At 43.8% G+C, this 27,740-nt stretch overlaps 1 protein-coding gene across 1 annotated transcript in view; it reads right to left on the bottom strand.

Moving 5' to 3' along the window:
• The window catches only part of LOC141052979 (uncharacterized), a 118,379-nt gene that overhangs the window by 76,666 nt on the left and 13,973 nt on the right, over positions 1–27,740 (bottom strand). Inside the window, exons 4-7 of the mRNA XM_073550307.1 lie at positions 27,501–27,680; positions 27,294–27,417; positions 27,113–27,210; positions 26,824–26,914 (exon numbers count right to left, since the gene is read on the bottom strand). Coding sequence (XP_073406408.1) covers positions 26,824–26,914; positions 27,113–27,210; positions 27,294–27,417; positions 27,501–27,680 — 493 coding nt within the window. The remainder of the gene's footprint in view (positions 1–26,823; positions 26,915–27,112; positions 27,211–27,293; positions 27,418–27,500; positions 27,681–27,740) is intronic.

Genomic DNA, 27,740 nt, shown 5'->3' with positions numbered 1-27,740 from the left:
AATCAGATAGCTACCAGCCTCTCCGGTTTTCTGGACTTAGCTTGTATTTTTGTTTTTTCCTCCTTCGGTGACTCATTCATAACAGAATCACCAGCCATACCGCAGATCCTAGGGTACTCAATAGCAGGAAAGAATTGTAAAAAAAAAAAAAAAAAAAATAATAATAAGAGAGTTTGTCAGAATACCTTTTTTTTTCGTGTATATTTTTTCCTCTATGTCTCTGAGGCCGCAGGGGGAATTTTTTTTTCTTTCTCAATGGAGATGAAGCAATTGTCTGATCGTGTGGAGCAGCTCACTGCTGAAGTGCGGGGAATTTCCGCCTATGTTGCTCATTCACATGCTGCTGCACCAAAAGATCCCTACTCCTGATGTTTTTTGGGGATCAGTCTAAATTTTTGAATTTTAAGAATAATTGTAAATTATTTTTTGCTTTGAAGCCTAACTCATAGGGGAGCTCCGCACAGCAGGTTAAAATTGTCATCTCTTTGCTGCGCGGCGATTCCCAGGATTGGGCGGTTTCTTTGAAACCTGATGATCCTATTCTGAATAATGTGAACGCATTTTTTCAAGCCTTGGGGTTGTTGTATGATGAACCTAATGCTATTGATCAGGCTGAAAAGGCCCTGTTGGCATTGAGCCAGGGTCAGGATTCTGCAGAGTTGTATTGTCAAAAATTCCGAAAGTGGGAGGTCCTTACTACCTGGAATGATGGTGCCTTGGCAGCTCTCTTTCGGAAGGGTTTGTCAGAAACCATAAAAGATACTATGGTGGGATTTCCTGTTCCCTCTGGTCTTGACGATTCTATGTCATTAGCCATTCAGGTTGATCGGCGTTTGCGTGAACGCAAAACTGCACGAGAGGTGTTGCCACCTGTTGAACAAATGTCTGAACCTATGCAATGTGATAGAGTTTTGTCTGGGGCGCAGCGTCAGGAGTTCAGAAGGCGTAATAAGCTGTGTTTCTTCTGTGGTGATGCCTCGCATATCATTTCTACCTGCTCTAAACGAGAGAAAAGTTTTGCACACACATTTGCTGTGGGTGTTGTTCAACCTAAGTTTCTTCTGGCAATTACTCTGATCTGCTCCCTGTCCACATTTTCCGCTAAGGCTTTTGTGGATTCGGGAGCAGCTCTGAACCTGATGGACTTGGATTTTGCTAAACGTTGTGGATTTCCTATGACACCTCTGCGGACGCATATCCCTTTCAGGGGTATTGATGCTACTCCTTTGGCGAAGAATAAACCTCAGTTTTGGACCCAGGTGGTAATGCGGGTCGCCCCAGACCATCAAGAGAATTGCAGATTTTTGGTGTTGCATAATTTGCATGATACCATTGTTCTGGGGTTTCCCTGGTTGCAAATCCATAATCCAGTTTTGGATTGGAAATCTGTGTCTGTGGTGAGTTGGGGTTGTCGGTGTGCCCTTAGTGATGCTCCTGTTTTCTCCACCTCTCCCCAGTCATATGATGTTCCTGACTATTTGGCTGATTTTTATGATGTATTTAGTGAGAATGAGTCTGCGTCTTTGCCTCCCTATAGGAGTTATGACTGTGCAATTGAGCTGAGCCCTGGGTGTAAATTTCCCAAGGGTCGACTTTTCAATTTATCTGTATCCGAGCACGAGGCTATGCGATCCTATATTAAGGAGTCGTTGGAGAAGGGTCATATTAGACCATCCTCTTCACCCTTAGGTGCTGGGTTTTTTTTCGTGGCTAAGAAAGATGGGTCATTAAGGCCTTGTATTGACTATCGTTCCCTCAACAAAATTACTGTTAAATATCAGTATCCGTTACCCCTGATTTCTCTCCAGAGTTAAAGGTGCTTGCTGGTTTAGAAAGCTTGACCTCAGGGGGCGTATAATCTTATTCGCATTAAGCATGGGGATGAATGGAAGACGGCGTTTAATACTCCGGAGGGACATTTTGAGTACCTGGTGATGCCTTTTGGGCTCACTAATGCCCCTTCTGTCTTCCAGTGCTTCATGAATGATATTTTCCGAGACTTGGTGGATAAATTTTTGATCATCTATCTGGATGATATTTTGATCTTTTCCAAGGATTGGGACTCTCATGTGGAACATGTTCGGACTGTGTTCCGGATTTTGAGGGAGAATTCCCTGTATGTCAAGGGATCGAAATGCCTTTTTGGTGTACAGAGGATTCCATTTTTGGGATTTATTTTGTCTCCGTCAACTATTGAAATGGACCCGGTCAAGGTACAGGCCATTTATGATTTAGTTCAGCCCACTTCTTTAAAGGCCCTCCAGAAGTTTTTGGGTTTTGCTAATTTTTATCGTAAATTTATAGCTAATTTTTCTGGTATTGCCAAACCATTGACTGATTTGACTAAGAAGGGTGCTGATGTGCTGAATTGGTCTCCAGAGGCTGTTTCTTCCTTTCAGGAGCTGAAGCGGAGGTTCACTTCTGCTCCGGTTTTGCGGCAACCTGATGTCTCACTCCCGTTTCAGGTAGAGGTGGACGCTTCTGAGATTGGTGCAGGAGCTGTTTTGTCCCAAAAGGATCATGTAACATCTAAAATGAATCCCTGTGCTTTCTTTTCCCGAAAGTTCTCCCCATCGGAACGTAACTATGATGTGGGAAATCGGGAACTGTTGGCCATGAAATGGGCATTTGAGGAGTGGAGACATTGGTTGGAGGGAGCTAAACATCAAGTCTTGGTCCTTACTGACCACAAGAATTTGATTTACCTTGAGTCGGCCAAACGCTTGAATCCTAGACAGGCTAGGTGGGCCTTGTTTTTCACACGTTTTGATTTTGTGGTCTCTTTTCTTCCGGGCACTAAGAATGTCAAGGCAGACGCCCTCTCTAGGAGTTTCTTTGCTGATTCTCCTGTTGTGACCAAGCCTGCTACCATCTTAGGTGAGGGGGTAGTTCTTTCTGCCATCTCGCCCGCTTTGAGATGTGCTCTGGAAGAGTTTCAGGAGGACAAACCTGAGCGTTGTCCCATTGGAAAATTGTATGTTCCTGACCAGTGGATGTCTGAAGTTCATTGCTCTGCATTGGCTGGTCATCCAGGTATTTTTGGTACTAGAGATCTGGTGAGTCGGTCTTTTTGGTGGCCCGCCTTGTCTCGTGATGTTAGGAATTTTGTGCAGTCCTGTGGGACTTGCTCTCGGTCTAAACCTTGTTCTCGCTCTAGTGGGTTGTTGATGCCTTTGCCGGTGCCCAGGAGGCCATGGACCCATATTTCAATGGATTTTATCTCTGATATGCCTGTCTCTCAGAGAATGACTTATTTTGGTGATTTGTGATAGATTCTCTAAGATGGTCCATCTTGTACAACTCCCTAAGTTGCCAACCTCCTCAGAGTTGATGCCCTTGTTTTTGCAACAGGTGGTTCGCTTGCACAAGAACATTGTATCTGACAGAGGAGTTCAGTTTGTGTCTAGATTTTGGAGGACTTTCTGTTCCAAGCTGGGAATTCAGTTGTCCTTCTCTGCGTTTCACCCTCAGACCAATGGGCAGACGGAGAGAACAAACCAGACTTTGGAGTCGTATTTGAGATGTTTTATTTCTGCTGATCAGGATGATTGGGTTTCATTTTTGCCCTTGGCCGAATTTGCTTTAAATAATAGAGCTAGTTCTGCCACTTTGATGTCACCTTTTTTTTGTAACTTTGGGTTTCATCCTCGATTCTCTTCAGGGCAGGTGGAGCCTTCTGCCTGCCCAGGTGTTGACACTGTGGTGGAGAGAATGCACCAGATCTGGGACCAAGTGGTGGATAAGTTGTCTCTCTCCCAGGAAAAGGCCAAGCGGTTTTCCAACCGGCATAGGACCATTGGTCCCCAGTTTAAGGTGGGTGATATGGTTTGGTTGTCAAAGAATATCGCTATGAAGGTGGCTTCTCCAAAGTTTAAACCTAGATTTATTGGACCCTATAAGATTTTGGAGATTCTTAATCCAGTCTCTTTTCGATTGGCTCTTCCTGTTACATTTAAGATCCATAACGTGTTTCATAAGTCTCTGTTAAAGAGGTTTGTTGAGCCAGTAGTTCCTGTGGTGGCACCCCCTGACCCTGTATTGGTTGAAGGTAATATGGAATATGAGGTTGAGAAGATACTGGATTCTCGCCTGGCTAGAAGGAGACTCCAGTATTTGGTTAAATGGAAGGGTTATGGCCAGGAGGATAATTCTTGGGTCCCTGCATCCGATATTCATGCCGAAAGATTGGTTCGTGCCTTTCATCGGGCCCATCCTGATCGCCCTGGTGGCGTGGATGAGGGTTCGGTGACCCCTCCTCAAGGGGGAGGTACTGTTGTGAGTTCATTTTCCCCTTCACTGTCGATGTCTGATGAACTCCCTCTTCTGGTGAAGGAAGGTAGTGAGGCTGATTACCAAACACCTGATCTGGTAGATGATGACTGGGAAACAGGAACTGCTGACTGGATATAAGGCAGCCGACGCCCTTCTGAGTCGCTGGTGATTTCTCTGCTGGATTCTTGGAGACCAGTCTCATTCCTGCTTCCCAAAGATAAGTTTTTACTCTGCTATTGAACTTATTAGTTTTGTTTACCTTGTTTTTTGGAGTTCAGCCATCCCCGGTCGGGGGTGTGCAGAGTTCCATTTTTGTCTTTGATCAGTTTGTCTCTTTGCTCTGTCTTCAGAATTTACCTGAGTGCTGATATAGTCTTTTTGAAGTCCTAGCGACTTCAGGGCCTGTTTTTCCTATCAGACGGTTGGGACATTTTTTGGTAGGGTTTTTTGCGGATTGCAGACAGCAGCTTTTCTATCCTGTCCTTTTTAGTTAGCTTGGGCCCCATCGTTTGCTCCACCTATCTTTCCATCTGTGTTAGTGTTTTTATCCTGCTTCACTGTCATTATATGTTGGGGGCTGTCTATTGCTTTGGGGTCTGCTCTGGGGCAGTTTAGATATGCCCTTTCTTTCTTTAGGCCTATTTAGTTCTCCGGCTGTGATCGAGGGGTCTAGGGCATCGTAGGAACCCCCCACGGCTACTGCTAGTTGTTGTGGATAGGATCAGGGGTCTGCAATCCGATAGCTACCAACCTCTCCGGTTTTCTGGACTTAGCTTGTATTTTTGTTTTTTCCTCCTTCGGTGACTCATTCATAACATTCTCCGCTAGATTTCTGAAACTTAACAAGGACAAAACAGAATTCATCATCTTTCCCCCATCTCAAGTGACCCCCCCCAATGAACCTATCCATTACAGTAAATGGCTGCCCACTCTCCGCAGTCCCACAAGCTCGCTGCCTCGGGGTAAACCTTGACGCTGATCTCTCCTTCAAACCACATATCCAAGCCCTTTCCACTTCCTGCCGACTTCAACTCAAAAATATTTCACGAATCCGTTCATTTCTCAACCAAAAATCTGCAAAAACCCTACTCCATGCCTTCATCATCTCTCGCCTTGACTACTGCAACCTCCTGCTCAGTGGCCTCCCCTCGAACACTCTCGCACCCCTTCAATCTATTCTAAACTCTGCTGCCCGACTAATCCACCTGTCCCCCCACTATTCCCCAGCTTCTCCCCTCTGTCAATCCCTTCACTGGCTCCCCATTGCCCAGAGACTCCAGTACAAAACCCTAACCATGACATACAAAGCCATCCACAACCTGTCTCCTCCATACATCTGTGACCTCGTCTCCCAGTACTTTCCTGCACCCAACCTCCGATCCTCACAAGACCTCCTTCTCTACTCCCCTCTTATCTCCTCTTCCCACAATCGCATACAAGATTCCTCTCGCGCATCACCCCTACTCTGGAACTCTCTACCACAACATATCAGACTCTCACCTACCATCGAAACCTTCAAAAAGAGCCTGAAGACCCACCTCTTCTGACAAGCCTATAACCTGCAGTAACCACCGATTGACCAAACCGCTGCATGACCAGCTCTACCCTCGCCTACTGTATTCTCACCCATCCCTTGTAGATTGTGAGCCTTTGCAGGCAGGGTCTTCTCTCCTCCTGTACCAGTTATGACTTGTATTGTTTAACATTATTATACTTGTTTTTATTATATATACCCCTCCTTACATGTAAAGCGCCATGGAATAAATGGCGCTATAACAATAAATAATAATAATATGAAGCATAGAGGCACTCAATGCAAAGAAGCAACCTGATGCAATAGAGATACTCAGTGCCATGCATAGAGGCATTATGATGCAATATGCCGCACAGAGGCCCTCAATATAAAACATAGAAGCACTCCAATGCGATATGAAGCATAGAGGCACCCAATATATTGCATAGAAGCTATATGGTGCAGAGAAACACTCAATGTAATGCATAGAGGCAGTCTGATGCAATATGATGCACAGAGGCCCACAATATAAAGCACAAAAGCGCTATAATGCAATCTGAAGCATAGAGGCTCAATATAATCTGTAGACTCAGCCGTTGGTCTCAATCCTGTTGAGTGGTGTGATTTTCTTTCTTTTCCTTTCCCTCTGTGTCTCTACGGCTAGGGCCATGAGCTGCCACTCTGAACAGAACATCTCATTTGTCAGACTGACCCCACCCAAACGAGCTAATTACTGAGCTGCAGCTGAAGGGCCTTCATGGAGACACTGTGCTGCATTAACCCCCTGTGTCCTCCTATGGATGGAGTAGTTACGTCGAACCATGAGATGTTACCTGGACATATGGCCTTATTATAGCCTAGAGGTCCAAGGCTTAGCTGCATATATGTGAACAAATACCTCATCACCTGAGCAGCTTTCGGCACAAAGGCATGAGACTAGCATCCGTCCAGAGGCCTAGGCAATCAACAGCATTTCACTGTGCACTTACCTGTGCTGGCTCCATACCTGCTAGAAAACAGGGGGAGCTGGTAACGCCGAGAGTCCACCATGGAGGGAAGCTGCGTCCCGTCAGGCATGCTGCATTACTGCCAATGATTTCTTCTCCTGTGCCCCACAAGATCCAGGAAACTCGCCTGTTGCCTGTCTCGTTCTGCACAACCGCGTTCTACAGTGGAACGCACGCCGACCTGCTCTGGCATCACCGGAGGAGCTACGCCTTCTTCTCCACCCGATTTCCGTAAGTAGCAGTGGCTTGCAGGCCGGCGTCGGAGCCGAGAGCCTCCACTGTGGGAGGAAGCTGCTCTACACAGGAGCCTGGTCCGCACCCTGGTCTCTGTGGCTGAGGGACCCCCCTAGGAGGGTTTCAGCCCCGGGCTGCTTGACAGGGGGAAGGTTTGGCCCAGCCGCCCGATCCCCTTGGGTCCCGTCAAACGTTCACCTTCTATCTTCACTCCTCCTGGAGCAACTTCTCCTACGACAGTCCCCTTTGGGACAGGAAAAACACTGGAGGGTGGAGGGACCTTTTAACCTCTCTGTGATCCTGTCCCGCTATAGGTCAAGGGAGGACTTCCTCCATGGTGCTGTCCGGAGGGCCGAAATGGAAACAACAGTTTTGGACCACATATGGGGTATTGTCTTGTTTGAAAGACATTTCACAAAAAATAAGGGAGTCTGTTTTTTCTTATTATCCATTGTGAAATAAGCAGAAAAAAACCTTAATTCACGTTTTCACATCCACAACAAGCTCAAAACACCCCTAGATGAATTCCTTGAGGCTGTGTGCCCACATAGCGTTTAAGTGTTTCCGCAGTGCTTTTAGACAAGCGTTTCTGCTGTGGAAACGCTTAAGAAAAGCATCCAATGTATTATAATGGAAAACGCACATGTTGTGCTAATGGTGCGTTTTTTACCGCTGCGGAAACGCTAAGCGGAAAAAAACGCAGCATGTTCATTAATTTTGCGGAACCGCACGCGATTTCGCATACATACAATTGAATTGCAAAAACGCTTAGGAAATCGCATGCGAAAATGGTTAACAAATGCATCAAAAAGCTTACAAAATCGCGTTATAAAACGCATGCGATTTCCCGGGAAGCGGGTGTGCGATTCCGCTCAGGAATATTCTGCATCAAAAAAGCTACGTGGGCACATAGCCTGATGGGTCAAGTTTTTTATGTGGCTTCTTCCCTTCCGAGCACTGCTGTATATCCAGAAATTTTTGACTACATATGTGGTCATTGCCACGTTCAGAAGAAAAAGGGTACCAAACTTTGTGGTCTCTTTTACCATGTTACATCTTGAAAAAGTGAAAAATTTGGGGCTAAATCAACATTTTCATAAAAAAAATGAATATTGTCAATATGATGACCCAATATTATCAAGTTTTGGATAGTACCTGTAAGTTAAAAGTGCCACTATACACCTGGATATAATCCTTGAAAGGTGTAGTTTCCAAAATTGGGTTAATTGCCATTTATCCAAACAGAGGTTTCGTGCTACATGTGGGGTGTCAGCGCACTCATAAGAAACTAGGTAAATTGTGGGGGCCATTTTGTTTGTGCTATTCCTTTGTAAAAGAGGAAAAATTGGAGCTAATGAAACATTTTAGAGTAAAAATATTTTTTTTTATTCAACTTTGCATTAATTCCTGTGTAGCACTTGAAGGTTTAAAAAATGGTATCACTTTTGGGGAGTTTCCAATATATAGGCCCCATAAAATCAATTTAAATCTGACTAGGTACCTAAAGAAAAAGGTCCCTTAGTCTGTTTCTTGAAAAAAAAATTGAAATTTCTACTAAATCTTTAAAGGAAACTTGTCAGCAGGATTGTGCGCAGTAACCTACAGACAGCGTCAGATTGGTACCTTTATATTTATTAAAATGATACCTTGATTAATGAGATTCTTCTTGTGGTTGTTGTTTAATCTTTATTTTCAGTTTTGAGTTAATGATATGATCGTGCTCCAGAGCGGCCTGTGGGGAGGTCTGTTGTGAGTTCATTTTCCCCTTCACCATTGAGGTCTGATGAACTCCCTCTTCTGGTGAAGGAAGGTAGTGAGGCTGATTACCAAACACCTGAGCTGGTAGAGGATGACTGGGTGACGGGAATTGCTGACTGGATATAAGGCAGCCGACGCCCTTCTGCCTCGCTGGTGATTTCTCTGAGGGATTCTAGGAGACCAGTCTGATTCCTGCTCCTCAAAAGCTAAGTTTTCTGCCTTGCTTTTTGCATTTGTGTTTTGGTTTTATTTTGCATTGCTTTTCTGGATTCTGCCATTCCCTGCTGGGGTGAGCTGAATTCCTTTGTGTCTTTTTGCTCTGTCTTCAGAAAATACCTGAGTACTGATATAGTCTTTTTGAAGCCTAGCGTCTTCAGGGCCTTTTTCCCTGTCAGTCTGTTGGCTCTGGTTTTGATAGGGTTTTTGGCGGATTGCAGACAGCAGCTTTTCTATACTGTCCTATCTAGTTAGCTTGGGCCCCATCATTTGCTCAGTCTATCTTTCTATCTGTGCTAGTGTTTTTTCTTCTTGCTTCACCGTCATTATATGTTGGGGTCTGCCTATTGCTTTGGGGTCTGCTCTGGGGCAGTTTAGATTTCCCTTTCTGTCTTTAGGCTATGTAGTTCTCCGGCTGTGATCGAGGGGTCTAGGGCACCGTAGGAACCCCCCACGGCTACTGCTAGTTGTTGTTGATAGGTTCAGGGGTCTGCAATCCGATAGCTGCCAACTTCTCTGGTTTTCTGGACTTAGCTAGCATTTCTGTTTTTGCCTCCTACGGTGACTTGTTCATAACAGAATCACCAGCCATACCGCAGATCCTAGGGTACTCAATAGCAGGAAAGAATTGTAAAAAAAAAAAAATAGGTGTGTATATTTTTTCCTCTATATCTCTGAGGCGTAGGGGGAATTTTTTTTTTCTCTCAATGGAGATAAAGCAATTGTCTGATCGTGTGGAGCAGCTCGCTGCGGAAGAGTGGGGAATTTCCGCTTACCTTGCTCATTCACATGCTGCTGAACCAAAGATTCCTACACCTGATGTATTTTTTGGGGATTGGTCTAAATTTTTGAATTTCAAAAATAATTGTAAATTATTTTTTGCCTTGAAGCCTAACTCGTCAGGGAGCTCCGCGCAGCAGGTTAAAATTGTCATCTCTTTGCTGCGTGGCGATCCCCAGGATTGGGCGTTTTCTTTGAAACCAGATGATCCTATTCTGACTAATGTGAACGCATTTTTTCAAGCCTTGGGGTTGTTGTATGACGAACCTAATGCTATTGATCAGGCTGAAAAGACCCTGTTGGCATTGAGCCAGGGTCGAGATTCTGCAGAATTGTACTGTCAAAAATTCCGAAAGTGGGCAGTCCTTACTACCTGGAATGATAATGCCTTGGCAGCTCTCTTTCGGAAGGGTTTGTCAGAAGCCGTAAAAGATACTATGGTGGGATTTCCTGTTCCCTCTGGTCTTGACGATTCTATGTCATTAGCCATTCAGGTTGATCGGCGTCTACGTGAACGCAGGACTGCACGAGGTGTTGCCACCTGTTGAACAAGTGTCTGAACCTATGCAATGTGATAGAGTTTTGTCCAGGGAGCAATGTCAGGAGTTCAGAAGGCGTAATAAGCTGTGTTTTTTTTGTGGAGATGCCTCGCATATTATTTCTGTCTGTCCTAAACGAGAGAAATGTTTTGCACACACGTTTTCTGTGGGTGGTGTTCAACCTAAATTTCTTCTGGCAATTACTCTGATCTGCTCCCTGTCCACATTTTCCGCCAAGGCTTTTGTGGATTCGGGAGCAGCCCTGAACCTAATGGACTTGGATTTTGCTAAACGTTGTGGATTTCCTATGACACCTCTGCGGACGCCTATCCCTTTGAGGGGGATTGATGCTACTCCTTTGGCGAAAAATAAACCTCAGTTTTGGACCCAGGTGGTAATGCGGGTCGCCCCAGACCATCAAGAAAATTGCATATTTTTGGTGTTGCATAATTTGCATGATACCATTGTTCTGGGGTTTCCCTGGTTGCAAATTCATAATCCAGTTTTGGATTGGAAATCTGTGTCTGTGGTGAGTTGGGGTTGTCGGTGTGCCCTTAGTGAGGCTCCGTTTTTTTCCACCTCTCCTCAGTCACATGATGTTCCTGACTATTTGGCGGACTTTTATGATGTATTTAGTGAGAATGAGTCTGCGTCTTTGCCTCCTCATAGGAGTTATGACTGTGCAATTGAACTGAGCCCGGGGTGTAAATTTCCCAAGGGTCGGCTCTTCAATTTATCTGTACCTGAGCACGAGGCTATGCGATCCTATATTAAGGAGGCGTTGGAGAAGGGTCATATTAGACCATCCTCTTCACCATTAGGTGCTGGGATTTTTTTCGTGGCCAAAAAGGATGGTTCATTAAGGCCTTGTATTGATTATCGTGCCCTCAACAAAATTACTATTAAATATCAGTATCCGTTACCCCTGATTTCGGATCTATTCTCTAGAGTTAAAGGTGCTTGCTGGTTTAGCAAGCTTGACCTCAGGGGGGCGTATAATCTTATCCGCATTAAGCATGGGGATGAATGGAAGACGGCGTTTAATACTCCAGAGGGACATTTTGAGTACCTGGTGATGCCTTTTGGGCTCACTAATGCCCCTTCTGTCTTCCAGTGCATCATGAACGACATTTTCCGAGACTTTGTGGATACATTTTTGATTATCTACCTGGATGATATTTTGATCTTCTCCAAGGATTGGGATTCTCATGTGGAACATGTTCGGACTGTGTTCCGGATCTTGAGGGAGAATTCCCTGTATGTCAAGGGATCGAAATGCCTTTTTGGGGTACAGAGGATTTCATTTTTGGGATTTATTTTGTCTCCTTCAACTATTGAAATGGACCCGGCCAAGGTACAGGCCATTTATGATTAGGTTCAGCCCACTTCTTTGAAGGCCCTTCAGAAGTTTTTGGGTTTTGCTAATTTTTATCGGAAATTTATAGCAAAATTTTCTAGTACTGCCAAGCCATTGACTGATCTGACTAAGAAGGGTGCTGATGTGTTGAATTGGTCTCCAGAGGCTGTTTCTTCCTTTCAGGAGCTGAAGCGAAGATTCACTTCTGCCCCGGTTTTGCGGCAACCTGATGTCTCACTCCCGTTCCAGGTAGAGGTGGACGCTTCTGAGATTGGTGCAGGAGCTGTTTTGTCCCAAAAGGATCCTGTAAGATCTAAAAAGAATCCCTGTGCTTTCTTTTCCCTAAAGTTCTCCCCATCTGAACGTAACTATGATGTGGGGAATCGGAAACTGTTAGCCATGAAATGGGCATTTGAGGAGTGGAGACATTGGTTGGAGGGAGCTAAACATCAAGTCGTGGTCCTCACTGACCACAAGAATTTGATTTACCTGGAGTCGGCCAAACGCTTGAAGCCTAGACAGGCTAGATGGGCCTTGTTTTTTATTTTTACAAGTTTTGATTTTGTGGTCTCTTTTCTTCCTGGCACTAAGAATGTCAAGGCTGATGCTCTTTCTAGGAGCTTCTTGGCTGATTCTCCTGTGGTGACAAGCCTGTTACCATCTTAGGCGAAGGGGTAGTTCTTTCTGCCATCTCGCCCGATTTGAGACGTGCTCTGGAAGAGTTCCAGGACGACAAACTTGAGCGTTGTCCCAGTGGAAAGTTGTATGTTCCTGACCAGTGGAAGAAGAGAGTGATGTCTGAAGTTCATTGCTCTGCATTGGCTGGTCATCCAGGTATTTTTGGTACTAGAGATCTGGTGAGTCGGTCTTTTTGGTGGCCCGCCTTGTCTCGTGATGTCAGGAATTTTGTGCAGTCCTGTGGGACTTGCTCCCGGTCTAAACCTTGTTCTCGCTCTAGTGGGTTGTTGATGCCTTTGCCGGTCCCCAGGAGGCCATGGACCCATATTTCAATGGATTTCACCTCTGATATGCCTGTCTCTCAGAGAATGACTGTTATTTGGGTGATTTGTGATAGGTTCTCTAAGATGGTTCATCTTGTACCACTCCCTAAGTTGCCATCTTCTTCTGAGTTGGTTCCCCTGTTTTTGCAACAGGTGGTTCGCTTGCACGGGATTCCTGAGAACATTGTATCTGACAGAGGAGTTCAGTTTGTGTCTAGATTTTGGATGACTTTCTGTTCCAAGCTGGGAATTCAGTTGTCCTTCTCCTCTGTGTTTCACCCTCAGACCAATGGGCAGACGGAGAGAACAAACCAGACCTTGGAGTCGTATTTGAGATGTTTTATTTCCGCTGATCAGGATGATTGGGTTTCATTTTTGCCCTTGGCTGAATTTACTTTAAATAATAGAGCTAGTTCTGCCACTTCGATGTCACCTTTTTTTTGTAACTTTGGGTTTCATCCTCGATTTTCTTCAGGGCAGGTGGAGCCTTCTGCCTGCCCAGGTGTTGATACTGTGGTGGAGAGAATGCACCGGATCTGGGACCAAGTGGAGGATAAGTTCTCTCTCTCCCAGGAAAAGGCCCAGCGGTTTTCCAACCGACATAGGACCATTGGTCCCCGGTTTAAAGGTGGGTGATATGGTTTGGTTATCATCAAAAAATATCGCTATGAAGGTAGCTTCTCCTAAGCTTAAGCCTAGATTTATTGGACCTTACAAGATTCTGGAGATCATTAATCCGGTCTCTTTTCGGTTGGCTCTTCCTGTCACATTTAAAATCCATAATGTGTTTCAAGTCCTTGTTGAAGAGGTTTGTTGAACCAGTAGTTCCTGGGGTGGCACCTCCGGACCCTGTATTGGTTGAAGGTAACATGGAATATGAGGTAGAGAAGATACTGGATTCCAGTCTGGCTAGATGGAGACTCCAGTATTTGGTTAAGTGGAAGGGTTATGGTCAGGAGGATAATTCCTGGGTCTCTGCCTCTGATATTCATGCCAAAAGATTGGTGCGTGCCTTTCATCGGGCTCACCCTGATCGCCCTGGTGGCGTGGATGAGGGTTCGGTGACCCCTCCTCAAGGGGGAGGTACTGTTGTGAGTTCATTTTCCCCTTCACCATTGAGGTCTGATGAACTCCCTCTTCTGGTGAAGGAAGGTAGTGAGGCTGATTACCAAACACCTGAGCTGGTAGAGGATGACTGGGTGACGGGAATTGCTGACTGGATATAAGGCAGCCGACGCCCTTCTGCCTCGCTGGTGATTTCTCTGAGGGATTCTAGGAGACCAGTCTGATTCCTGCTCCTCAAAAGCTAAGTTTTCTGCCTTGCTTTTTGCATTTGTGTTTTGGTTTTATTTTGCATTGCTTTTCTGGATTCTGCCATTCCCTGCTGGGGTGAGCTGAATTCCTTTGTGTCTTTTTGCTCTGTCTTCAGAAAATACCTGAGTACTGATATAGTCTTTTTGAAGCCTAGCGTCTTCAGGGCCTTTTTCCCTGTCAGTCTGTTGGCTCTTGTTTTGATAGGGTTTTTGGCGGATTGCAGACAGCAGCTTTTCTATCCTGTCTTATCTAGTTAGCTTGGGCCCCATCATTTGCTCAGCCTATCTTTCTATCTGTGCTAGTGGTTTTTCTTCTTGCTTCACCGTCATTATATGTTGGGGGCTGCCTATTGCTTTGGGGTCTGCTCTGGGGCAGTTTAGATTTCCCTTTCTGTCTTTAGGCTATGTAGTTCTCCGGCTGTGATCGAGGGGTCTAGGGCACCGTAGGAACCCCCCACGGCTACTGCTAGTTGTTGTTGATAGGTTCAGGGGTCTGCAATCCGATAGCTGCCAACTTCTCTGGTTTTCTGGACTTAGCTAGCATTTCTGTTTTTACCTCCTACGGTGACTCGTTCATAACAGGTCTTCATGTGGTGCTCTGATTAGTTGTTCATAATGAAGACTGCTGACAGGTCACTGATCTCTCAGTGACCTGCCCCCTAATTTACATAATATTATATATACAAGTGCTTCTCGCTAAATTAGAATATCAAAAAAAGTTAATTTATTTCAGTTCTTCAATACAAAAAGTGAAACTCATATAGAGTCATTACAAACAGAGTGATCTATTTCAAGTGTTTATTTCTGTTAATGTTGATGATTATGGCTTACAGCCAATGAAAACCCAAAAGTCATTATCTCCTCAAATTAGAATAATTAACAAACACCTGCAAAGGCTTCGTAGGCATTTAAAAATGTCCCTTAGTCTGTTTCCGTAGGCTCCACAATCATGGGGAAGACTGCTGACTTGACAGATGTCCAGAGGTAGCCATTGACACACTCCACAAGGGTAAGCCACAAAAGGTCATTGCTAAAGAAGCTGTCTGTTCACAGAGTGCTGTATCCAAGCATATTAATGGAAAGTGGAGTGGAAGGAAAAAGTGTGGTAGAAAAAGATGCACAAGAAACCGGGAAAACCGCAGCCTTGGAAGGATTGTTAAGAAAAGGCCATTCAAAAATTTGGGGGATATTCACAAGGAGTGGACTGCTGCTGGAGCCATTGCTTCATGAGCCACAACACACAGACGTACACACAGACATGGGCTACAAGTGCCGCTGCAGCCTGTGCAACAGCAGCTATTGGCGATCGCTGATAGCTGCTACTGCGCAGGCGCTATCTTGAAGGAGGACATTTTTCTTTCTCTACCAAGATGGCGTCGCCGGTGACTGCGCACTTGTATATACACCGATAGCTGCTACTGCGCAGGTGCCATTTTCAAAAGGATTTTTTGGGAATATCAGGATAACCTCAACCATATTAATTATATACACCGTAAACATGCGACTACGCTGCATTGCAGGCGCTTCTATGCAGAACGTTTTTGTTTTTTTTTTAATACGTATATATAATATTCATTATGCAAATTAGGGAGCAGGTCACTGAGCAATCCGTCAAATGCCATACTGATGAATACCTATGCAGAGCACCACATGAAGACCCCACTACATGCCGCCCCTGGGCACGAGCATATCAAACTCAAAACTGAGAAAGATTAAACAAGAACCACAAGACTGATTTCATCAACCAAGGTATCATTTTAATCAGTATAACGGCGCCGACCTGACACTGTCTGTAGGTTACTGTGCACAATCCTGCTGACAGGTTCCCTTTACCTCTTCTAACATCCCGACAAAATAAAATGACGTTTGAAAAATGATGCAGATGTAAAAGTAGACAAATACAAAATGCTATTAATTTTTTTTGTACAGCATGACTAACTGTTGTAGGGTAAGTTCACACTAGGCGTTTTTTCAGCGTTTTCCTTGTTTTTTTTCTTTTAGGCCCCCCCATCATAATATGGGGGACGCATGGTCACACAGACCACATGTAATTTGCCTGGTAATTTCTTTTACTCTCTGTTGTGTTTTCTCTATGTTCCTCATCTACATGGTTTGCCAGGGCAAAGCTCAATTTCCCTCATGCTATTTTTAGTATTTCTGGTTACAGCTGTTTTCCAGCTTTTTTCTAGGTCCCTGATTGGCTCTTACCTGAAAATACGGGAAGATTTCATATATTTAAACTCCTGGATGCGCTGATCAGCTGTCAGTGTCAAAGAAGATTGAAGACGCCTGCCCGCCCTCCCTTTATATTGTCATAATGCATACTAGTGGGATAATCGATGATTCTGATTTTATTTTTTATAAAAATTAGTTATATATTTCATATTTCTTGTTAGTAATTCTTAATAAACAGCGCGGCCTGTTTCATCCAACATTTGTTTCAGTTTATTCTTTAAATAAATAATTGTTGTTTATGAATGAGTTGGTCTTGTGCTACCATGTGTTTCTTGTGTGTTTTTTGTGTCGGTTTTGGCATGCTAAATTTGTCTCTTGTGCATGCTGATAAAGTTTAGTGTTGAAAAAAAAAATGCCATTCCATAGAATCTGGTTTTGTCACAAAAAAAAAAACGCAGCAAAACATGATACCTGTGTTTTTGGTGTGTTTTTTCACCACCCGTTCAAGTCAATGGGTGAAAACGCTGAAAGAAGTGACATGCTCTATGTCCAAAAAAACAAGCAAAGCACAAAATACTAATGACAAAAAAAAAACAAGCTAGGTGCATGAGATTTCTGAAATGTCATAGGGTTTGCTGGTACTGTAGAACGCAGTTGAAAATTAGCATTAAAAAAATGCAGCAAAAATGCTTAGTGTTAACTTACAGTAGATTTAAATATAGAAAGAGTGAAAGTTTGAAAATTGCTAATTTTTCTGAACTTTGCCAAAATTCTGATATTTTCCCAAATAAACGCAAAACATATCGACCTAAATTTACCACTAATAAAGTACAATAAGTCATGGAAGAAAAAAAAAACAATCTCAGATTCATTGGAATCCACTGAAGCATTCCAGAGTTATTACCACATGAAGTCACACTGGTCAGCTGTAAAAAAAAAAAAAAAAAAATGGCCTGGTCATTAAGGTCAAAATTTTCTCAGTCACTAAGGGATTAAACAAGGCATGTGTACAGGGAAGAAGACAAGTAAGTTATGCAAATTATTCAAACAAACTTGTTGCCAGTTAATTTCTGAGAAAAATATATTTTACGTATCTATGTCTACAAATATCTAAAGGGCTGTCACATTGTAGAAGGATCAACTTTATTCTCATTTGCACAAGGAAAGACTAGAAGCAATGGGATGAAACTGAATGGGAGGAGACACAGATTAGATATTAGAAAAAAACTTTTTGACAGTTAGAGTGATCAATGAGTGGAACAAGCTGCCACGAGAAGTGGTGAGTTCTCCTTCAATGGAAGTCTTCAAACAGAGGCTGGACAGACATCTGACTGGGATGATTTAGCGAATCCTGCTTTGAGCAGGGGTTTGGACCAGATGGCCCAGGAGGTCCCTTCCAACTCTACGGTTCTATGGTTCCTTCACCTATATTATGGTTGCTGCTTTCTTTCAAAACTACCATCCTTTCATTCATTCTGTTCACTCTATCCACATCAGTCCTTCTCTCTTCCCTTGCCCCATATACAGCTTACATGCTCTTCTTACATTTTTAAAACACTCAAATCCATCCACTCCCACCATAAAGAGCAGGAGACGCTCTCATAAATCACACAGAAACCGCACTAATCTCATTAATATTTAACACAAGCTTTGTCTTATCTCCTTTAACTGTGCCCTCTGGAACTCCCAGTCAGTGTGTAAGAAAATCCCATATATTCATGACTTCTTCCTTTCAAATACTCTTGATCATTTTTCCCACTGAAACCTGGATCTAGAAGCTGCTGGCTCTGACTGCCTCTATTTGATTTTACACAGATTTCACATATCTTCCACTACTACTTCAGGTAATGTGGATCTCATTCTTTCTCTTCCTTCATAGCAGTACTGGCTTATTTACTTCTCTTCTACTTTACACTGCTAATTTGTACTATACCTACATTATTAGAGCATGATACAAATTTTAAGACACCTGATGCCAGCTTCACCTTGCTTTTTTCTTTCTTTCCTATCCAAGTCCAGTGTTTGGCACTTATAGTAGATATATATATGCAAATGTATCAGGGTTCCCCAACTCCAGTCCTCAAGGCCCACCAACAGATCATGTTTTCAGGATTTCCTTGGTATTGCTCAGGTGATAATTGCTTCACCTGTGCAATACAAAGGAAATCCTGAAAACATGATCAGTTGGTGGGCCTTGAGGACTGAAGTTGGGGAACCCTGCACTATATAATTGCCTTAAATTGCCCGTCATCCACATCCGTCTGGATGTCCCCGAATCCCATAATTCACCACGCCGACCGGAAGTACGCCGACCGCCATATTGGAATACTCAAGTGATGGGTATTCCAATATGGCACCCGCTGGTGGTAACAGGCCCCCGCCGCCGGACCCCCCCACAGGACCCCCTGCCGCCGGACCCCCCCACAGGACCCCCTGCCGCCGTGACCCCCAGCCGTCGGGACTCCTTGCCACCGGACCCCCCACCTCCGTGCAGTCCCAGCCGACAGGAAAGACCACGGCTTGCGGCCTGTGCTGGAGATAGGGGCGCCGCATCCCATCTCCAGCACAGGCCGCAAGCCAAGGTCTTTCCTGCCAGCTGGGACTGCACAGAGGTGGGTGGGCAGGCAGCTACGGTAGACACACACGTACACATACACACGTACTCTCACACACACACATGTACTCACACACACACACACACACACACACGTACTCACACACATGGGGGGGGGAGATAGCCGCCACCCCCAGCGCCACAGAGCTGCCCCCATCGTGATGTCACTGCCCTCCCGATGCGACAGCATCGGGCCCACATCTAGTTTCATAGTAATTGTGTTATTCTGTAAATATCATATCTTGTTAATAAATCGACCCATCTATCTTGTTCACAGAGCTGTTATTCACTTGAACTCAAACTCTATGCATGAGGCTTGCTCTATTATCTGTTATTAGACTGTCCTATATTGGATTTTGACTTGTAATAATTTTGTTTACTCTATTCTTGGTATAACTTTACTTTGGGGCCACTGATATAAAATGGATTTTTATGATTTAGATAAACCTAGATCAGTGCCATCATAGGCCGAATAGTTGGTTCTTATGTTCATGCCAAAGTGTACCTGCAATTGATACAAATAAATACCGTATTTTTCGGACTATAAGACGCACTGGAATATAAGACGCACCCAGGTTTTAGAGGTGGAAAATAGGGAAAAACATAAATAACATACTATGTGGTGTTATTATATATATAATAGTATGTTATTATGTTGGAAGCTACGTGTAGAAGATGGTGCTGCGGGATCAGTGTGGTGCTTGTAAAGTACTATATGAAGACACTGGAGGGTGAGTATAAGAATGGGGGCATAGGGCTTATATTTAAAGCACCACTCCAGCACTGAAAAATAACACTGGAGTGCTGCTTCAAGATCCCATGGGAGAACTATAACTCCCAGCATGTCCTGCAGATCCTATGGCATGCAGGGAGATATAGTTGACCACAGGAGTGGCAGAGTGCTTTTTTGTGTGTTGTAATTACTAACCTTTTAATTAATTCTTACTTGTGCAGGTCCCGCAGCCAGCCAGCCATGCTGTGGTGAGGTAAGGAAGAGCTGGAGCATCACATGACCACACAGAGCCCTCCCTCTTATTGCCTCACCACAGGTCATGTAAGAGGAAGCTGCATTGTTTCTAGTGCGGTGTCTGCAGGACCTGTGATGACACAATGAAGAGGGAGGGCTCTGTGCTGTCATGTGATGCTCCAGCCCACCCTCTTCATGACCTCACACAGATCCTATGCGGGAGCACTCAGCCTCTGCACAGGCCCCCCGCTGTGCTGTCAGGTAAGCGGCGATCCCGTTTGTGGCACTCTGCCCCAGCCGCCTCCTTCTCCACCGGACACACAATCTCACCAGCCACTTCAGGAATCCGGCGCTAGGGAAACCATGTGGTTCAGGCTGTTTAAGTGAAGGAATATTCATTTACTGCTCCCCGCTCACTGCTCGGTGCTGACAGGTAATGAATATTCCTTTAATTTAAGTATCGGGACCACGTGGTTTCCCCAGCGTCGGATTCGTGCAGTGGCGACATTTCCCTGCCTCCTGCGAATGAGATCCCAGTGTGATTCCACTCCGCCGCTGTCCCCTCCCCACGTTACATTTGGACCATAAGATGCACCCCACACTTTCTTCCCAAATTTGGAGGCCAAAAAATGCATCTTATGGTCTGAAAAATACAGTATACACAAAGCTATGCGTTGTGCCGAAGGTTTTTCTTCTATTATACTGATATATTTCAGCATATCAAGAAAAAATGGAGAGAAAAAAAAGAGAAATTCTCTCTTGGCTCTCACTTGAATGATGTCTCAGTTATAAAAGGGAAGTTTGACCAGAAAGATGGGACCTGATCTTGTACCGATCACATGAGCACAAACAGCCAAACTCCTGTCGCTTACTCCATCTTTTGGACTTCCTCAGTGGACCTCCTCAACCACCCAAACAGACGGACATACAGTACATTAGACCTGATCTTCACTCGTCTCTGCTCCATATCTAACTTCACCAACTCTCCTCTTCCTCTATCTGACCACCATCTACTCACTTTCTCATCCCTGTCCTGCTTACCTGTCACCTATGTCCAGCAACTAGCGCACCCCCCGCACAAAACTCGCTGCTACTGCACCCTCATACTATACAAGTGATCAGCCTGCAAAAAATGATAGTCCCATAGTGGAACAAAGTAAAAAAAAAAAAAAAAAGTTTCACTAATTGTAAAAATCTAAAAATAAAAGAATCAAAAAAGATAATCTTTATTTTTATATAGCGCTAACATATTCCGCAGCACTTTACAGTTTGCGTACATTATCATCACTGTCCCCGATGGGGCTCACAATCTAAATTCCCTATCAGTATGTCTTTGGAGTGTGGGAGGAAACCGGAGAACCTGGAGGAAACCCACGCAAACACAGGGAGAACATACAAACTCCTTGCAGATATTGTCCTTGGTGGGATTTGAACCCAGAACCCCAGCGCTGCAGTGCTAACCACTGAGCCACCGTGCTGCCCAAAATTGTATCAATAGATTGTATTGATAGATATTGTATCTATAAATAAATATTTGTATGAAAAAAATAAACATTTGGTATCGTCGCCTCCGCAACGACCTGATCTATAGAACTGTCCCACTCGTTAACCCCTTTAGTGAACACCATAAAAAATAAAAAAACAAGGCAAAAAACAAAGCTTTATCATCATACCGCCGAACAAAAAATGTAATAAAATGCGATCAAAAAGACGGATATAAATAAACAAACTAGTTTTTATTATGTAAAACTGCCAAAACAAAAAAAAGCATATAAATGAGGTATCGAGGAAATCGTATTGACCCGAAGAATAAAACTGCCTTATCAATTTTATCACACACGGAACTGCATAAACTCCCCCTAAAAAAGAAAAAATTCCTACATTGCTGGGTTTTGTTCATTCTGCCTCCCAAAAACCGGTATAGAAAGTGATCAAAAAATGTCATGTGCTTGAAAATAGTACAAATAAAAATGTCAACACGTCCAGCAAAAATCAAGCCCTCACATAGCTCTCAAACTATGGTGATGCAAGAACTATTTTTTGCAATAAAAAGCATCTTTTAGTGTGTGACAGCAACCAAACATAAAAACCCGATATAAATCTGACACCACTGTAACCGACCCGAAGAATAAAGCTGCCTAATCACTTATACCGCAGGAGGAATGGCGTAAAAAAGAAATAAAACCAATTCTTCACCTGCTGTTGATTTTTTCATTCTGCCTCCCAAAGATCGCAGTAAGGCTGAGCGCACAATTATCCTACGCTCTGCGCTGAGTGCTTGCATTGGGATTTACGTGTAAATCTCTGAAATACGTGATTCAGACGGAACCCACGGCGGAAGATTCTCTATAATGAGGCAGATGGAGGCACTGTGGACGCCGTCTGACCTGTGATCCGGTGGTATCAGTCTTTTTAGGATTGCATAAACGTGTTGTCGGCCACAGTTTTGTGCACTTCTAAAAAGAAGGACTCCACTGAACAGAGGCCAGACGAAATCCAGAGTAACTCTGCTGCCTCATTATAGTGAATGGATCCCTCGGGCCTTTCATCTGAACCATGTCACTCAGAGATGTAGATGGAAACCCCAAAGTAAGTGGTCGTGGTCAGCGTAGAACGCCGGATGTGATACCAAACATTGTGTGAAATATTCCCAATAAAAGCTTCTTCAACTCAATCCACAAAAAAAAGGAAGTCCTCACTCAGGTCTGTCATCTGTTAGCGGAAATATAGGGGGCTTCCATGTTACTGGTAGTACAAAGGCCCTGGAAAAAACGAAATGGCCCCTCGCCCTCCAAAAGAAATTCAGCAAATTCTCTGCTCCTAAATCCAAATGCCCCCTCCCTTCTGAGCCCCACAGTGTGCCTTATACAACATATAGTGTCCACATGTTTGGCATTTCGGAAGCCATGAAAACCTGACTAACTTACAGGTGCATTTCTCCAGAAGCATGGGCTGGGCATAACGTACTGGTGACTGCAACGTACTGGTCACTACAATGGCAGTTTGCAATTTTCACTCGGCAACATTCATTGTTGCTTGTTTCTGGAAAATACCCATGGAGTCAAAATTGTCACTACACCTGTAGATAAATTCCCAAAGGGGTATAATTTCCACAATGGGGTCACTTGAGGGGGGAATCTGCTCTTCTAGCAATTAGGGGCACTGTATATTGAGGCAAATAGCGCTTCGTTCCTCACAAGTCTCTCCATAAGGCTAAATAGCACTGTACAACCACATAAGGGGTATTGTCACGTTCAGTAGAAGTTGTGGGACAAAGTATGGTGCCATTTTTACCCACTTCTTGTGTGAAAATGTAAATTCTGGGACTAAAACAACATTTTGGTGGTAAAAATGTACTTATTTTTTCTTCACTGCCCAATAGTATAAAATTCTGTGACACATCTGTGGTGTCAATATGATCACTGAACCCCTAGATTAATTAATTGAGAAGTGTAGTTTGTAAACTTGGGTCACTTATGCTGTTCTGGCACCTCATGGGCTCACCCAGTGGGTCATTGTACCTGCGTAACAGTAAAAATCAGTAAAAACCTGCATAACAGTAAAATCTGGTGCTCCTTGTCTTCTGAGCTTTGCACTGTACCTGAAAAATATTTCCCGATTACACGTAGAGTATTGGCGCACTCAGGAAAAATTGGACCTCTGTTTGTTGTAAAAAAAATTCCTATTAGCCCTAAGAAAAATTGAAAACTTGAGGTTAAAACAACATTTTAGTGGTAAAAATGTAATTTACTCTGTGTTCACCACAAAATGGTATAAAATTCTGTGAGACACATGTGGTGCCAATATGATGTTCCCGAGATGAATTCGGGGGTTTGTTGTTCTGGCACTTCAAGGGCTCTGTCAATGTGACATGGCACCCTCACACCATTCCAGCAAAATTTGTACTCCAATATGGTGCCTCTTCCCCTGAGCTTTGCACTGTGCCTCAAAAGTAGTATTCCCCCACATGGGCTATCAGCGTACTCAGGAGAAGTTACACTACAAATTGTATGGTGCAATTTCTCCTGTTACCCTTATGAAAATGCAAAATTTGGGGCTAAAATAACATGTTTGTGGGGAAAATGTGATTTCATCATTTTCACGGCTCAACGTAATAAAGTTCCGTGAAGCACCTGGGGGGTCAAGGTGCTCAGCACACATCTAAATACAGTGGGTATGGAAAGTATTCAGACCCCTTTCAATTTTTCACTCTCTCATTTGGTCTGACATGCACTGTGAGGTCTTATATAGACAGGTGTGTGCCTTTACAAATCAAGTCCTATCAGTTTAATTAAACACAGCTGGACTCCAATGAAGGAGTAGAACCATCTCAAGGAGGATCACAAGGAAATGTACAGCATGTGATTTAAATATGAGTGTCTGAGCAAAGGGTCTGAATACTTATGACCATGTGTTATTTCAGTTTTTCTTTTTTAATAAATAATGTCTTCATTTCTGTGTTTTTTTCAGTTAAGATGGGGTGCAGAGTGTACATTAATGAGAACAAAAATGCACTTTTTTGTATTTACCAAATGGCTGCTGTGAGGCAGTGACCGGTGTCATATGCGAGGGTCGCTATGTGTCCCCCAGGATGCGCTCAGAAGTGTATTAGATCAGCTGGAGTGCCTTGTGGTCACAGCAGGATGCCTGTGAGTCACAAGGCAGAATAAAAGTAAAGGCCCCTTTACATTTAGCGATGCACCAGCGATCCCGACAACGATACGACCCGGTCAGGATCGCTGGTGCATCGCTAAATGGTCGCTAGTGAGCTGCCACACAGGCAGATCTCACAGCGATGTAGCGACGCAGCATCGGTCGTTACTTACCTTTCAGACGCGGCGATCCTGGCGTCCTCCCGCCCGCGTCCACACGTCGCTCGTCGGCGCCAGCAGGAAGCGCCCAACGAGAAATGGAGCTGCGCGATCAGCAACAGACAGCGGGGGAGCCGGTCGGAGGTAAGTATCACACATAGCGATATTGCTGCTGCGTCACAAAATCTGTGACGCTTTAGTGATATCGCTATGTGTAAAGACCCCTTAAATTTGAACCTGGTCAAGCAATTTTGACCAAGGAGTTGTTTGGGAAAAACCAGTATGGGCTTTTATTTTTGAAACGGACTGCAGGAAGGTAGCGGAGCCAGTCCATTTCCGCCAGCCCGGATCTTACCAGTGGTCCATGGCCACAGAATCTAGCGGAGAGGAAAAAAACCCTGCAAGAGGGTTTGGGGGTGTCAGTGTTGGTCTTGGAAGCAGACCGAGCAGGAGGCTTTTGAAGAGCCCTTTCTGTGTAAGGCAACACACGGCCAAGCGGAGCCTAAATCCTAGCACCCCAGAGTACACGGTAGTGTAGTCGTCCACGGCAACCGATTACAGACAGTCTTTGTTTTCCCGGCTGTGTAACGGAGGACCCGTTTTACTATCTGTTTGTGAGTACGCTGTACATTAAACAAGACTTTATTATGAACTTTTCCTAGGTTCCTTCTCACTGCACAGCAAGGACTCCGCTGCACTACACTGCAATGAAACGAAGAGTGAAAAATTCAAAGTGGTCGGAATAGTTTCTGTACCCACTGTACAATTCCTTGAGGAGTCTAGTTTCCAAAAAAGGGTCAATTGTTGGGGAGTTTTCACTGTTTAGGCACATAATGGGCTCTCCAAATGGGATTTGATGTCTACTATTGATTCCAGGAAATGTTACATTTAAAAAGTCAAATGACGCTCCTTCCCTTTCGAGCCCTGCCGTGCGCCCAAACAGTTTACTCCCTTATATTAGGTATCGGCGTACTCAGGAGAAAATGCACAATTTGTATGGTGCAATTTCTCCTGTTACCCTTATGAAAATGCAATATTTTTTGGCAAAAAACTTATTTGTGGGGAAAATTAGATTATTTTATTTTTGAGGCTCAACGTTCTAAACTTATGTGAAGCCCCACATGGGTTCAATGTGCTCACAAGACATCTAGAACAGTTGCCTGAAGGGTCTAGTTTCCAAAATAGTTTCAATAATGGGGGATATTCACTGTTTAGACACATCAGAGGCTCTCGACACGCGACATGGCGTCCGACAATTGTTTGCGCAAATTTTGCATTCAAAAAGTCAAATGACGCTCCTTCCCTTCCAAGCTCTGCCGTGTGCCCAAACAGTGGTTTTCTCCCTCATATGGGGTATCGGCATGCTCAGGTGTAATTACACAAATTTTGGGGTCCATTTTATCCTGTTATCCATGTCAAAATAAAAAAAAATATGTATCTGAACTAATTTTTTTGTGAAAAAAAGTTAAATGCTTATTTTTTTTCCAAATTCCAAAAATTCCTGTGAAGAATAAGAAGGGGTAAATAAACTTCTTGAATGTGATTTTTAGCACCTTGAGGGGTGCAGTTTTTAGAAATGGTGTCACTTTTGAGTATCTCCTATCATATAGACCCCTCAAAGTGATTTCAAATGTGATGCGGTCCCTAAAAGAATGGTTTTGTAAATTTTGTTGGAAAAATGAAAGAAAAAAAAAAAATAATAATAATATTGATGGTCAACTTTTAACCCTTATAACTTCCTAACAAAATAAATTTAGCTTAAAAATTGTGCTGATGTAAAGTAGACATGTGGGAAATGTTACTTATTAACTATTTTGTGTGACATATCATGATTTAAGGGCATGAAAATTCAAAGTTGGACAATTGTGAAATTTTCCAATTTTTCGCCAAATTTCCATTTTTTTCACAAATAAACATAAGTCTTAACATTATCTTTAACCATTATCATGAAGTACAATATGTCATGAAGAAACAATCTCAGAATCTCCGGGATCTGTTGGCCTGATCAATAATGTGTAAACCATCTTCGGGGGTAAAAGGTTTAAATATCTGGGCAGCAACATCTTCTAATTCCAGGGGGTAGGATGGATCGAACAAGCTGTAAGTTGTGGTCAAAATAGGCATCACTCCATTAAAAGAACTTCAAATGCCCAAAGTAAAGGGGACAGTGGCAGAATGGTGACCACTTGATAAAACCTATAAATCAGTGACAGCCAGTGAATGAGAAGAATCTGTCACTTCTCTGAAGTTAATGGTTACTACTCACCTGCGCCTTTATCTGTAGGAATCTCTTCATTGCACCCATCATCACCCCTCACATATGTCTCTGTAGTATTAATATGGGTCAGATCTTTACCCTGAAACAAGTATTGTAACAGTTAAAGACAGATGGAGAAGTCACATCTATGATCAGTTCTAATCCTGCCATCTCCACCGTTCTCATTACACAAGTATAAAACATATAATACTGGTGGATAAAACAAGACTGAGAACAAGACCTTCACAGCCATCTACACATCATAGGGGAGATCTCATGACACCTTCTCTCCATCTACCTGATGATCCTGAGGAACATTGGGATCTTCTTGTTTACAGTCCTGTGGAAGAAGAGGACGGGGACATCTCTCTGGTGTTGTCCTCTTATTGGATAGATCTGGAGGAAACACATACAGGGACTGAATTCATTCTCTACATACATATAATTATAGGCCATATGTATTTAGTCCTGTCTATTACCTGGTGATGTGAGGGGCTGGGGATCCTCCATCATGACGTTCTTGTACAGATCTTTGTGTCCTTCTAAATATTCCCACTCCTCCATGGAGAAATAGATGGTGATGTCCTGACACCTTATAGGAACCTGACACATACAATGATACCGTCATCCCCCCAATCCCTTCATAGTGTTACTGTATAATGTCCCAGCATTCCCAGCAGTTTCACCTCTCCAGTCAGCAGCTCAATCATCTTGTAGGTGAGTTCTAGGATCTTCTGGTCATTGATGTCCTCATACATCAGGGGGTGAGTTCGAGGCCCCGTGATTGTGCTCAGGTGTCTTTCCCTCCCCTCAGACACAGGGTCCTGACAGTGCTCACTAGAGGTCTTCTTCACCACTGTGTAATCCTGGTTATGGAGAGACACATTAATAAATCTCACTACAGACATTTCCAGAGTCCTCACCTC

The sequence above is a fragment of the Dendrobates tinctorius genome, unplaced genomic scaffold, assembly GCF_039654945.1.
Source record: "Dendrobates tinctorius isolate UK_male_01 unplaced genomic scaffold, ASM3965494v1 ptg000164l, whole genome shotgun sequence".
Classification (NCBI taxonomy): domain Eukaryota; kingdom Metazoa; phylum Chordata; class Amphibia; order Anura; family Dendrobatidae; genus Dendrobates; species Dendrobates tinctorius.
This window is presented reverse-complemented; position numbering and strand designations above follow the sequence as displayed.